Consider the following 14,066-nt stretch of genomic DNA (forward strand, 5'->3'; position numbering starts at 1 on the left):
TCAGGAAAAAAATGTTTTAAATTGAAAGGAATATTTTCAGAGAAATAAGAGAAACTGTTATCCATAAAGAAAAGAGTGCTATGAAAAAGCAAAAAAATTCAAGGAATAAGAAAGCACTCTGGGAAGTTATCTTTTCTACAATAACAAGTACAATTACATGATTTTGAAGATAAAGTTGAGAAAATCTTCCAGATTATGTAACAAAATGACAATAAAACATTAAATGGTGAATGTGGAGGAAACTGTGAGAGACTCAGATGTTTAATCAGAGTTACAGTGTCTTAATAATGAGCATTCCAGAAAGACAGATTGTAAAACAGATGAAGGGAATTATCAAAGAAACATTCAGAAAAAAATCCAGTACCGAATGACACAAATCTGCCCATTGAGTGGCAGACAATAGTGAAAGAAAAAAAGACTTCTTTCATATTTTAAAGAAAATATCCTCATGAAATTCCATAGGTAAGCAAAAGATCTTAAAGGTTTCTGGCAATTTGGTGGCAGGGAAGAATATGAAGCAGGTCATATAGAAGAAATAATTTAAAATAATGATATTGTATTTTTCAACAGAAACAATGAAAGTTGGTGGAACAATTCATCAGATTATGAGCATTAAAACTTAAAATTTTATAACCAGTCAAAATACTAATCGTGTCAGAGCAAAGTAGAGGTATTTTCAAGCATTCACTGTCTCAAAAATGTAACTTCTTGTGTCTCAGGAAACTCTTGGGGACTCTATCAGAAGAAAGGAGGGAAAATGGATCAGGAAAATAGGGAAACTACTCAGAAAATTGAGGATGGGACATTTTCAGGGAATAGTTACAGAGCAGATGGAAAGGAGCCAATCAGATTGCAGTGTTAAGGAGAAAGGCTCCAGGATGAAAAAAAAAAAAAAAAAGAATACTTAATTGTTTGAATAATTTATTTGAAAAAAAACTTTACTCATATAAACGTGAATATGCTTCATGGAACAACTAGACAAAAAAACAAAAACAGGAATAGGTATATAGAAAGTTCTACTACTAAAAAAATGAAGTGATTATTAACATTAGAATGAAATATTATTCTAGAAGGAAAATGCAATTCCATTACTTGAATTTGCTCTGAATAACAGAATTCTAAATATGAAGACAGTGAACAGTAAAATGGATGAGGACATAAATGGTTTGATTACAAAAAGGAATTACATACTTATCGTGCGTGAGTATAAATTCAATGAGAAAATATAAAATGGAAAAATCAGGGCATTCCCACTGGGTTTCAGTGGAAAGGAATCTGACTAGGAACCATGAGGTTGCAGGTTCAATCCCTGGCCTTGCTGGGTTAATGATCTGGCATTGCCGTGAGCTGTGGTGTATAAAGTGAAAATATTTATAATTGTGACTTGTTAAAATTGTAGTTTCATCTTTAATAGAATGTATTCTCAAAGTGATATACAATTTACAGTAGCACAGTATTTAAAATCAATGAAAGTACCATATGATAATTTTAGTAATGACTGAATTCATTCTAATAAGGCAGCAGAAAGGGATTTTTAATTCAAAAAATTTTATAAAAATTGTTTCATACTTAATGTGAAATTGTTTAATTCTTCTCAGATGATAACTGAGCATTTACTACTTGCCATTCTCATTTTCCAGGTATTTATGTCACCTGAGAGAATTAACAATTTAAATAGAAATGACTGTATCACAATGTTGTAGTTCTTGGAGACTAGCTAAATGTTATTAAGTATCTGTTGGTGCTCTGTTGTAGATACAATAAAACAAATCAGTCCTCATCCTTGGAAGATTTCTCAATAATGTGGAGAACTTTTATATAAATACAACCAATAAACAATCATTGATTGAGGACTCAATAAGGCACCTAGATGTGCTATGTGCTTGTAAAGAATATTAGTTGATAAAATACATGAAATTTTTACTATAGTCTTTTTGTAACTCTTGAGTTCTTTGAAATTTGTAAAACCACAATGTATAGAGTTATTTGTTAAATGTTAAGTTCTATTTGGTTCTTAATAGAAAACTTGACATAATTATTTTCTCTGTCCAGGGATTTACTGATGGAGACTTATTAAAGATTCAGTTTGGAGGTGCAAACGTCTCTGGATTTCAGATAGTGGACTATGATGATTCCCTGGTATCTAAGTTTATAGAGAGATGGTCTACACTGGAAGAAAAAGAATACCCTGGAGCACACACGACTACAATTAAGGTATGTATCTATCAATATCTACTTCTATATTTACCTCCATCTCCATTTCCATCTCCATCTCCACCTCTATCTCCATCTCACCTCTATCTCTGTCTCCATCTCCATCTTTGTCTTTACTTCCATCTCCACCTCCAGCTCTACCTCAAGCTCCATATCCACCTCTACTTCCACCTCCATCTCTACCTCCATCTATAGCTCCATCTTTACCTTTCATCTCTGTCTGTCTCTAACTGCTGGTTTGTATTCTGCTCTCTGGAACACCTTAGGAAGAAAATAATAACTCAATTTGTTTTAGTAATTTAAAAAATAAGTGCAATGTTTTATGCAATCAAAGAATGTTTGAATGCTAAATATCAAGCACTGTTTTGTAGTAAGCACTACCCAAGCTAATTTTCTATTCTCTGTGGGTTTGGACATGTTGAGGTCTTCATTTGTCTATTCAGTGTATTTTATTGTGTATACAATATGTATACACAATAGAGGTACACAATATGTATCTCTAAATATGACATATTTCTTTTTTTATTACTCAATGAATTTATTACATTTAGAGTTGTACAATGATCATCACAATCCAATTTTGTAGGATTTCTATCCCACACCCCCAGTGCATCCTCCCGCCCCCCATACTGTCTCCTTTGGAAACCATAAGTTTTTCAAAGTCTGTGAGTCAATATCTGTTCTGCAAAGAAGTTCATTGTGTGCTTTTTTCAGACTCTGCATGTCAGTGATAGCATTTGATGTTGGTGTCTCATTGTCTGACTGACTTCACTTAGCATGATAATTTCGAAGTCCATCCATGTTGCTAAAAATGCCATTATTTTGTTCCTTTTAATGGCTGAGTAATATTCCATTGTGTATATGTACCACATCTTCTTTATCCACTCTTCTGTCAATGGACATTTAGTTTGTTTCCATGTCTTGGCTATTGCAAATAGTGCTGCAATGAATAGTACAGGTGTCTTTTTGAGTCATGGTTTTCTCTGGATAGATGCCCAGGAGTGGGATTGCTGGATCAAATGGTAGTTCTGTGTTTAGTTTTCTGAGGAATCTCTATCCTGTTTTCCACAGTGATTGTACCAATTTACAATCCCACCAACAGTGTAATAGGGTTCCTTTTTCTCCACACCCTCTCCAGCACTTACTGTTTGTAGACTTTTTGATGATGGCCATTCTGGCAGGTGTAAGGTGGTACCTCATCGTGGTTTTGATTTGCATTTCTCTAATAATGAGTGATGGTGAACATGTTTTCATGTGTTTTTTGGCCATCTGTATGTCTTCTTTGGAGAACTGTCTGTTTATATCTTCTGCCCATTTTTGGATGGGGTTGTTTGTTTTTTTGACATTGAGCTGCAGAAGGTGTTTATAAATTTTGGAGATGAATCCCTTGTCAATCAATTCATTTGTAGATATTTTCTCCCATTCTGTGGGTTGTCTTTTCATTTTGTTTAGGGTTTCCTTTGCTGTGCAGAAACTTTTAAGTTGGATTATGTCCCATTTGACTATTTTTGTTTTTACTGTCATTAGTCTAAGAAGTGACTCTGAGAAGATGTTGCTGTTGTTTATGCTGGAGAGTGTTTCGCCTATGGTTTCCTCTAGGAAGAAGTAAAACTATCACTATTTGCAGATGACATGATAAAATACTTAGAGAATCCTGAAGAGTCTACCAGAAAACTGTTAGAGCTCATCAATGAATTTGACAAAGTTGCAGGATACAAATTTAATACATAGAAATCAATAGCATTTCTATATACTAACAATGAAAGATCAGAAAAAAAATTAGGGAAGCAATCCCATTTACCATCACATCCAAAAGTATAAAATACCTAGGAGTAAACCTACCTAAAGAGACAAAAGACCTATACTCTGAAAGAAATCAAAGATGACACAAATAGATGAAAAGACATACCATGCTCTTGGATTGGAAGAGTCAATATTATCAAAATGACTATACTACCCAAGGCAATCTACAGATTCAGTGCAATCCCTATCGAATTCCCAAGGACATTTTTAACAGAACTATAACTAAGTGTCTTAAAGTTTGTTTGGAAGCACCAAAGACCCAGAATAGCCAAAGACATCCTGAAAAAGAAAAATGGAGCTGGAGAAATCAGGCTCCCTGACTTCAGTCTATACTACAAAGCAACAGTCATAAAAACCTTATGATACTGGCATAAAGACAGAAATAGAGATCAGTGGAACAGGATAGAAAGCCCAGAATTCAACCCACGCACCTACAGCCAACTAATCTATGACAAAGGAGGCAAGAATATACAATGGATAAAAGACAGCCTGTTCAATAAGTGGTGCTGGGAAAACTGGACAGCCACATGTAAAAGAATGAGATTAGAACACTCCCTAACACTATACACAAAAATAAACTCAAAATGGATTAAAGATCTAGAAATAAGACCAGATACTATAAATATGACATATTTCTGCTGTTGGTAGTAAGGTTTTTTTTTTTTTTTTTTATCCTTGTGCTGGTTACCTAATTGAGAGCATAGAGTAAAACCTAGGGAAGGGTATGTGGAGGAATGAGTAAGATGAAATCATTTCACTTCCTTTATGAACCTAGATTTATGAAAATTAAAAGCTATAGAATATTGTCAAATGTTAAGTGATTTGTTTACTTATTATAAAGTGGATTGTGCAAGAACCAGTCAGGGACAGTGTTATTTCAGTTGCTCTCATAGTTATTTTGATACATTATGCAGAAGTTTTGTTGATGTTGTTTTCTGCGCAAGAGGAAAAAAAAAGATACAGATTTTGACCTTAAATTTGTATATGGCCATCAGACTGGTCCTAGATAAAGATTAGATGCTTTACAGTTTTCTACTTTTGGGTGTGTAAATGGGTCCTATTAATTTTATGTCAAATTTAGGAAAGCATCCCAAAGGTATTAAAGAATAGCCGAGAGCTAATTTTTTTCCTCAAAATTAGGTGACTTCTTTTTTGTTGACCTTGACTGAAGTTGTGTCTGCCTATGTTTCTAACAAGATTGTAGGCTTGCAGGCATGCCTGTGTGTAACAGGGATGCTGAAAAGGCAAGGGGACCCATCATCTTTTGGACTGGCTACAGGGTTCATGTCTGTTTGTGCTTAATGGGTGTCCAACTGGGGATCCTATTCTGTGGGATTCCATGTTTCATGCATCCAGACATGGTGTCCTTCAAGGTTTCTGATGGAGCGAGCATGTGGCATCCACCCTCAGATGGTGCTGACATGCTCCTTTTGAACTCTCTGTTAGTCATCATGTTGCCTGTTGCCTCCCACTGCTGCCTGCTGTGAGAAGGATGAAAGCAGAAGGAGATCATTATTTTCTCAAGGAAGTCGTATCATTATTAAAGTTCATGTGCTATGCATCAAAATGCAAGGCAGATTTGGGGCATGTGAGATCTTTGGCAATGCATTCTGCCAACATTTTGGCAAAGAGCACATATTAGTCTGTTGATGACCTTTCTCTTCTCCTTTCTTGATGTGGCATTTCCCCCTATTAGTGCCTCCCTTTTGGCTGCTTCTGTCAAATTTCAGAGATCATGATGGCCCTTCATGGTGGGAGCCACAAGGAGCCTAGTTCAAAAATGTAGTCACTGAGTCACTGTTTGACCCAATGTTCAAACGTTTCAAACATTTACAAAGGCTAATTATTTTTTTCTTTTTTAGGGCTGCACCCATGGCACATGGAAGTTCCCAGGCTAGGGGTTGAATCAGAGCTGCAGCTGCCAGCCTATGCTGCAGCCACAGAAATGCCAGATTCGAGCTGCATCTGTGACTTACACCACAGCTCACGGCAATGCCAGATCCTTTAACCCAGTGAGAGAGGCCAGGGATGGAAGCTGCATCCTCACGGGTACTAGTCGGGTTCTTAACCCACTCAGCCATGATGGGAACTCCCACAAAGACTTACCTGCCAATAGATGTATTAGGCCTTTGTAGCTTCACAAAAATGTACTGACAATCAGAGTTCCCACTGTGGCTTAGTGGGTTAAGAACCTGACATAATGTCTGTGAGGATGCAGGTTGGATCCCTGGCCTCACTCACTGGGTTAAGGATCTAGCATAGGTCACAAATTTGGCTTAGATCCACTGTTGCTGTGGCTGTGGCATAGGTCGAAGCTGCAGCTCCAATTTGACCACTAGTCTGGGGACTTCCACATGCTGCAGGTGCAGCCATAAAAAGAAAAAGGAAAGTACTGATGATCCATGGGATGGATGTGGCTTTGGGTGTGAGTTCTTCCTAACACAAACACAAACTACTCATGTACTAAAGGGCCAGGAACTAAATACGTGATTTAAAAAAAATGACTCCTGCTTTTGGTAATACATAGTCTAATGAAGGATAAAAACATGTCAGTAGGAGTTCTCTTGTGACTCAGCTGGTAAATGATCTGGTATTGTCACTGCAGTGGTTCTAGTCGCTGCTTTGGCGCAGGTTCAGTCCCTGGCCTGGGAACTTCCATATGCCATGAGTGTGGCCACAAAAAGTAAAAAAAAAGTGAAAAAATCTTAGTAAGCAAATATAACGGAGAGAGATGCATATAAATTATGCCAGCTCCTACACATATTTATGACAATCTGGGGGAAGGAAGGCTTTCCAAAGGTAGAACGCCTGAGCAAGGAGTTCCAGGTGGTTGAGCAGGAGGAAAAGCATGGGAGGTGCTTAGGAAAGAGCAACACAGAGACTTAAAATGATGCAACAACATGGCAGATACAGGGAATTTGGGAGGGCTGTGTTGCCAAGAGATGAGCCTCTTAGATTGTCAACAGATGTAAAAGTGTAATTCCAGGACTGGCCTTTCATGATTGTTTCTTTCATGATTGTTCCATGAACAAAAGAAAGGAAGAAAAACTAGGTAGGGCCCAATATAGCATTTCCTAATAGAAACAAGTAGCACATGTGATCTGTTTAAGGAAAGGGAGCAAAAATATCTCCAACTGTGTGCTTTAATGCTGTCTTTTGGGTCATTTACTGCATCAAGTACATTGCCTGATGATTAAAATCATATTTTATTATACTAAAATGAACACGTGTTATAGGCATGAAAATCTGTACAAAAATTCTATGGTTAGGTGTTAGAAACTACATAATTATATCAAGTGGTGGAACTATTAATGATTGTTTTAAAGTTTTAGTCTTCCCTGAAAGTTAATACAGCTACTATAGCTTTATAATTTAAACTGATCTTATTCAATAAATATAAGGTCTTAAATGTTTTAATATTTAAAATATTTTTATAACCACCAAATATAAATTGCAAATGTTAAATTTCTTCATTCTTATATCCTGTACAAAAAAAGCTCTAGAATCGTGGCATTGAGATTTTACATCTGACTCTGTTTCACCAATTTGCTAATTTAGGGCAATGTTCATTCATTCATCCATTTAATACACATTTACTGAGTTTTTTTTTCTTTTATTTTTGAAAGTATAGTTGATTTACAATATAGTGGCAATTTTGCTGTACAGCAACGTGACCCAATCATATATATATATATATATATATATATATATATATATATATATATTCTCTTTCTTGTATTATCTCCAGTAATGGTCTATTCCAAGAGACTGGCTATATAGTTCCCTGTGCTATACAGCAGGACCTCATTGCTTATCCACTCTAAAAGTAATAGTTTGCTTCTACTGACATCAAACTCCCAGTCCATCCCACTCTCTCCCCTTCCCCTTTGGCAACTGCATGTCTGTTCTCTTATGTTTGTGAATCTCTTTCTGTTTTGTAGGTGGGTTCGTTTGTGCCCTATTTTAGATTCCACATTTGAGTGATACCATGAGTTTTCACTCTACAAGCACACACTGTTCTAAGTGTCAGAAAAAAAAAGACAAAGTTCTAGTCTTCAAGGAGTTGACTCTCTTCAGGAGAAATAACCTTTTAATCTTCATGGGAAATTTTTTAACTAGCATCTTAGTATTGACACATTCTAAGCTTCTGATTTCCACACCTGCTCCCTCTTCAGCCCCTGTAAAACTATTCCTGCAACACTCTTTCCGTCTCAGCTTAAGGCAACCCTATTTTTTCAGTTGTTCCTTCAACCAAGAACAGAAATGTCCTCTCTTTCTAGGTAGCCCACATCCAAACTGTCAGGAAATCCTACCATCTCTTCTGTACTCAACCTATAAACAATCATAATGGCCCTGTGAGTGGAGGTGTTGCAATGCTCTCCTAGGCTGTGTTCCTTGCCTCTACATTTGCCCATTTATCTTCCCTACTTTTAGTCCTTTTAAAATTTAAATTGCATTATGCCACTGTTCATCTCCAAGCCCTCCAGTGTTTCTCTGTGCCACTTGGTTTAAAAGCCAGACTCATCCCTAAATACTCTGTCACCCAGTCACCCTGCCTTCCTCTCTTGTGTTCTCCCCTCATTCCCTTTGCTTCAATTGCTGTGGCCTTTCTGCCCTTTCCTTCTCACTTCAGGACCTTTGAACTGGCTCTTTCCTCTTCTAGACTATTGCCCCCTTAATATCTTCAAGGCTAAGCCACCTGCCCTCTTTCAGTCTTTGTTCAAATGCCTTCTCCTCAAGGAAGTGCATAGCAGGATTTTTTTTCTATTTAAAATTGCAGTCGTAGAGTTCCCCTTGTGGCTCAGTGGTAGTGAATCTGATAATATCCATGAGGATGCACATTCTATCCCTGGCCTTGCTCAGTGGGTTAAGGATCCTGTGTTGCCGTGGATGTGGCTTAGACTGACAGCTGCAGCTCCAGTTGGACCTCTAGCCTGGGAACTTCCATATGCCAAGGGTGCGGCTCTAAAAAGACAAAAAAAAAAAAAACAAAAACCAAAAAACATTGCGATCACTCCATCCTTTGGGGTGTGCCCCATTGCCCTTTCCCTACTCCAGTTTTTCATCTGTCTCTCTTTAATACCTCCTACTGCACTGGATTTATAATTAATTTACGCATGCCTTGTTAACTGTCTGTCTCCTCCGACTTAAGAGGAGATGCCATGGGGGCAGGGATTTTTCTTTGTTGGTATTTGTTCACTGATGTATCCCAGGCTCTTAGAATAAAGCTGCGTACATAGCAAAGGCTTTTTGAATGAACAGATAGAGGAAAGCAAAGCTTCTGTGGTAGCATCTGTAAGATGCTTATAATCTGGAAGTAGGAAATGGCTCCTTTCGGGAATGTAAAACCCACAGGAGAGGTACGAATGGGGAGACAGAAGGGAGAGTAGTTCCCCATCGAGAAAATAAGGAATTAAAGTCCCCAGTACAAGGAAGATAGAAATAGTTCTGTAAGCCTGCAGGTTGAAAAGAGGTGTTTTGAGGGCATGCTGAGAAATTATGCCTTATAGACATGTAGGATTCAGATCTTTTTAATTTGTTTTATTAAAGTATAGTTGATTTACAGTGTTGTGTCAATTTCTGCGGTATAGCAAAGGGACCCAGCTATACATATATATATACATTCTTTTTTTCTCATACTATCTTCCATCATGGTCTAATCCAAGAGATTAAATAATGCCATTTGCAGCCATATGGATGCAACCAGAGATTCTCATATTAAGTGAAGTATATCAGAAAGTGAAAGACAAATACCATATGATATGACTTATTTGTGAAATCTAAAAAGTGGCACAAGTGATCCTATCTACAAAAACAAAAACAGATCAGGGACATGGAGAGCAGACTTGTGGGTGCCAGGCTCGAGGGGGGAGGGAGCAGGAAAGATCCACATTCTGGGTGCCTTGCTGTCCCACTCAGGGAGGTTTTGTTTTATTCTGAGAGCAACAGGGGCCCCTAGAGGAGAGTAGCCTCATGACTTGGTTTTGATGAGGTTTTGAAGAGGATGACAAGCTGCCCTGGTGACAATAGATCTTGGTGCCTTTAAGGAAAATCTCACAATCCAGAAAGCAACTGGCAGTTTTCTGAATGGTACTGTGGCATGAGGCTGGAGAGATAGAAAGGAATGTGTTATATTTGCCAATCCTTTCCATTTCTTTAGAAATAATAATTGCAAAAAAAGAATGCTGCCTTTATAACATACTAATATAAATTGAATTGAGAGATGTTTGTGGATTGAAAATGAGACTTGAAAAGGCAGTCTGCATCCTTCTGTCTTATTGACCTCACATACTGAGCTTTGTACAGAGTAGGCACATAATAGAGATTTGTTGAAATGAAGAGGAAAGAAGGAGAAAACGTAAGTCAACACTTTGAAAATGTTGTGTCACTAAGAAAGAAAAAAAGTAATTATCATTGCTATAGAAATGGAATTTAAGTTCCTGCCCTAGCATTTGTTATATTCTTTTACTCAGCCCTGGCAGAAAAGTAGTGTTATTTTCCTGGATGAAATGTATAAAATACCATAGTAATCAGACCTGAACCATCACATCACCTGGGTTTAAATGGGACAATAAAAATGAGCATTTTAGGAGTTTCAGTGGATTATGAATCAACCTGTAGCACCCTCGGGTTGCTGTAGCTCAGTGGATTAAGAATCAACCTGTAGCACCTCAGGTTGCTGAGGAGGCTCAGTTTCAATCCTCGGCAAAGTGGATTAAAAGGACCCCACGTTGCCTCATCTGGGGCAAAGGTCTCAGCTGAGGCTTGGAGTCAACCCTGGCCTGGAAACTTCCAGTCAAAAATCAATCAATAAGAATTTTACCTTCCTCCAAAAAATGTTGACAGCAAGGCAGATGATAAAGATGATTGATGCTATCTCAGAAATAATTTACACACACTTTTAATTTTTTTAAAATTTTTATTTATTTATTAAATGGATTGCTTTTCTTCTTCTTCTTCTTCTTTTTGTCTTTTTAAGGCTGCACCTACAGCATGTGAAGGTTCCCAGGCTAGGGGTCACATCAGAGCTGCAGCTGCCAGCCTGTGCCACAGCCACAGCAACTTGGTATCTGAGCCTCATCTGCTACGTACACCACAGCTCACGGACACGCTGGAACCTTAACCCACTGAGTGAGGCCAGGGATTGAACCCGTGTTGTCATGGATACTAGTCAGATTCATTAACCACTGAGCCATGACGGGGAACTCCCCACACCTCTTGCTAGGTTGGTTCTCAGTGTTTCTGAAGTCTTCAACAACTTGCAAAAAATGTAATTACCTATTCTGCCTTGTCACGTTGAGAGTTTGAACCTATGTCTGAGGGGGCCTGCTGGTGTTAAGGAATTCAACGATACAGGGCTGACATTATGTGGCACTTTAAATAATGGTTTTCCTGTAAGAACCTCATTTTACTTAGGAGAAGACTTAAAAGCACGGATTCAAACTTTCTTAATTGCTGTCCTAAGAGAGTTATTAGGTCTGTCTGAAAATAGTATAATCTTTTTGAGTTCAGTAATTAGCGTCATGCATTAAATAGTACCCTGGTGGCTTTGTAGAATTAATTCTGCTTCTCGAATGTTTTAACTGACAGAACCTACTGCTGGCACATTGGCATGCCCTACAACTACTATTAAAGCAATTTATTTGTTTTTTGACATGCAAAATGGAGACTTGTTGCCATGTTTAATCTTACGTTTTTTGGTTTAAAAAGTATGTATATCTGACTGAAATAAACTCATACATTAAAATGTGATATTGATAAAATAGCATATTATTCTTTTTTTTGTGTGTGTGCTTTTAGGGCTGCACCTATAGCATGTGGAAGTTCCCAGGCTAGAGGTCAAATCGGAGCATCAGCTGCTGGCCTACACCACAGCCACAGCAACGTGGATTCCAAGCTGTGTCTGTGACCTATACCACAGCTCTTGGCAACACCAGATCCTTAACCCATTGAGCAGGGCCAGGAATTGAACCCACATCTTCATGGGTACTAGTCAGTTCCTTACTGCTGAGCCATAACAGGGACTTCCGACATACTAGTCTTTATTGAACAATAATGTATTAAACCATTGAAATATATATTATGTCATTAAAAATGAGCATACATTAGAGTTCCTGTTGTGGCTCAGCAGGTCAAAGATTCAGTGTTATTTCTTTGGTGATATGGGTTTGATCTCTGGCCTTGCTCAGTGGGTTAAGGGTCTGGCATTGCCCCAAGCTGTGGTGTAGGTCACAGATGCAGCTTGGATCCTGTGTCGCCATAGCTGTGGCGTAGGCCTGCAGGTGCAACTCCAATTCGACCCCTAGCCGGAGCACTTCCATATGCCATAGGTGGGGCTATACAAAGAAAAAAAATAAACATGCATTACCTCTGTTTGAATTATAATGCAGAATATCTGGGTACATTTCATATCCATGTTTCTTCATCTGGAAAGGGAATGAATGTCTGGAATCTCTGAGATTTCTCCCAGATATCTAATACCACAGTTATGTGATGTGCAAATTTAGGCACTCAATAAAACGTTTGGTAACATTTCTAATTTTTGCTGACTCAGCTATCGTCAAATGGCTCCCCTGTCTTTCAAAGATTGTAGTGACTTGCATGTGGTCATCTCTGCTGAAATCAAATCTTAAATTACCATGGAAAACATTTGTTTTATTTTTCATAGAATGCAAAAAATAAGGAAATTTCACCTACTAGAATATTCCTAAGAGGTGGGGTTCATCAGGGGAAGAATTTATGCAACCAACAAAATAAAATATTTGCCTCTAAGAAAGTCTTTGCTTACCTATAAGTGAATCAAAACAAGACAATATATTGATTTGAGTATGTTTTTCCTGTCTTGGTGAATCTGATTACTTTTAACTGAAAATTTGAATCCTTAAGTGCATCTAAAGTTTCAGAATGTAAAAGGATTGGTCCTTAAGCAAGATTTTCAGTCAGGGTCAAGAGCCAATCTGGATAATTAAGTAATAACTATGTTGCTTTTAATACATTCTTTTTATGTGAAGAATCATTCTTCATGTAAAAATTAAATTAAAATTATTTTTATACAAGATTGTAAATCAACCATACTTTAACACAAAAATTCAAAATATTTTATTATTCATAAAGAATAAAAATAAAGGATGCTAATTTTGGTTTCTTGTCAAAGAAGCTGTCTTTTCACCCATGGGAATGTGTTACAGCCTTGTGTGCTTATTAAAGATGTGACATTTTCATTAGTTTTCTAATTAAGACTTTATTTTTTAAAGCAGGTTTAGGTTCACAGCAAAATTGAGCAGAGTACAGAGATTTCCTATATACCCTGTTTCCTAATACATGCAAGCCTCCTCCAATATTAACTTCACTCACCAGTGCCCAGGTTGTTAGAATCCATGAACCTACATTGACCTATAATTACCCGAAGTCCACTGCTTATATTACTATTCACTTGATGTTGTACATGCTGTGGGTTTGGGCAACTGCATAATAACATGCTTTCATCATTCTAGTTTCCTACAAAGTATTTTCATTGCTCTAAAATTACTCTGATCTTCGCCTTTTCATCCATACTCCCATCCCCAACACCTTGCATCCACCAATGATAATTTTCATGGTCTCCAGAGTTTTGCCTTTTCTGGAATGTCATAGAGTTGAAATCATGCAGTATGTTGCTTTTTATGATTGTCTTTTTTCACTTAGTGATACGCATGTAAAGTTCCCTCATGTCTTTCTGGAGCTTGATAGCTCATTTATTTTTAGTGCTGATATTCTTCTGTTTTCCACATGTACCTTAAATTATTGATCCCTTCATTTTTGAAGAACATCCTGGTTGCTTTCAAGTTTTGGCAATTATGAAGAAAGCTGCTGTGAACATCTGTGTGGTGGCTTTTGAGTGGATATACAGTTTCAACTCCTTTGAGTAAATACCAAGGAGTGCACTTGCTAGATCATGTGGGATGACTATGTTCAGTTTTGTGAGAAATGACCTGTCTCCCAAGCTGTACCATTTTGTGTTTCCACTGACGATAAATGAGAGCTCCGGTTGCTCCAATGATGTTGAGTTT

The 14,066-nt window shown here is 37.5% G+C and overlaps 1 protein-coding gene across 3 annotated transcripts in view; it reads left to right on the forward strand.

Moving 5' to 3' along the window:
- GRIA2 (glutamate ionotropic receptor AMPA type subunit 2) overlaps nt 1–14,066 on the forward strand; it is a 160,448-nt gene that overhangs the window by 103,328 nt on the left and 43,054 nt on the right. For all 3 annotated transcript variants that reach the window (XM_047799294.1, XM_047799295.1, XM_047799293.1), the window contains exon 6: nt 2,053–2,214. In XM_047799294.1, coding sequence (XP_047655250.1) covers nt 2,053–2,214 — 162 coding nt within the window. The remainder of the gene's footprint in view (nt 1–2,052; nt 2,215–14,066) is intronic.

Source organism: Phacochoerus africanus, chromosome 10, assembly GCF_016906955.1.
Source record: "Phacochoerus africanus isolate WHEZ1 chromosome 10, ROS_Pafr_v1, whole genome shotgun sequence".
NCBI classification, from domain to species: domain Eukaryota; kingdom Metazoa; phylum Chordata; class Mammalia; order Artiodactyla; family Suidae; genus Phacochoerus; species Phacochoerus africanus.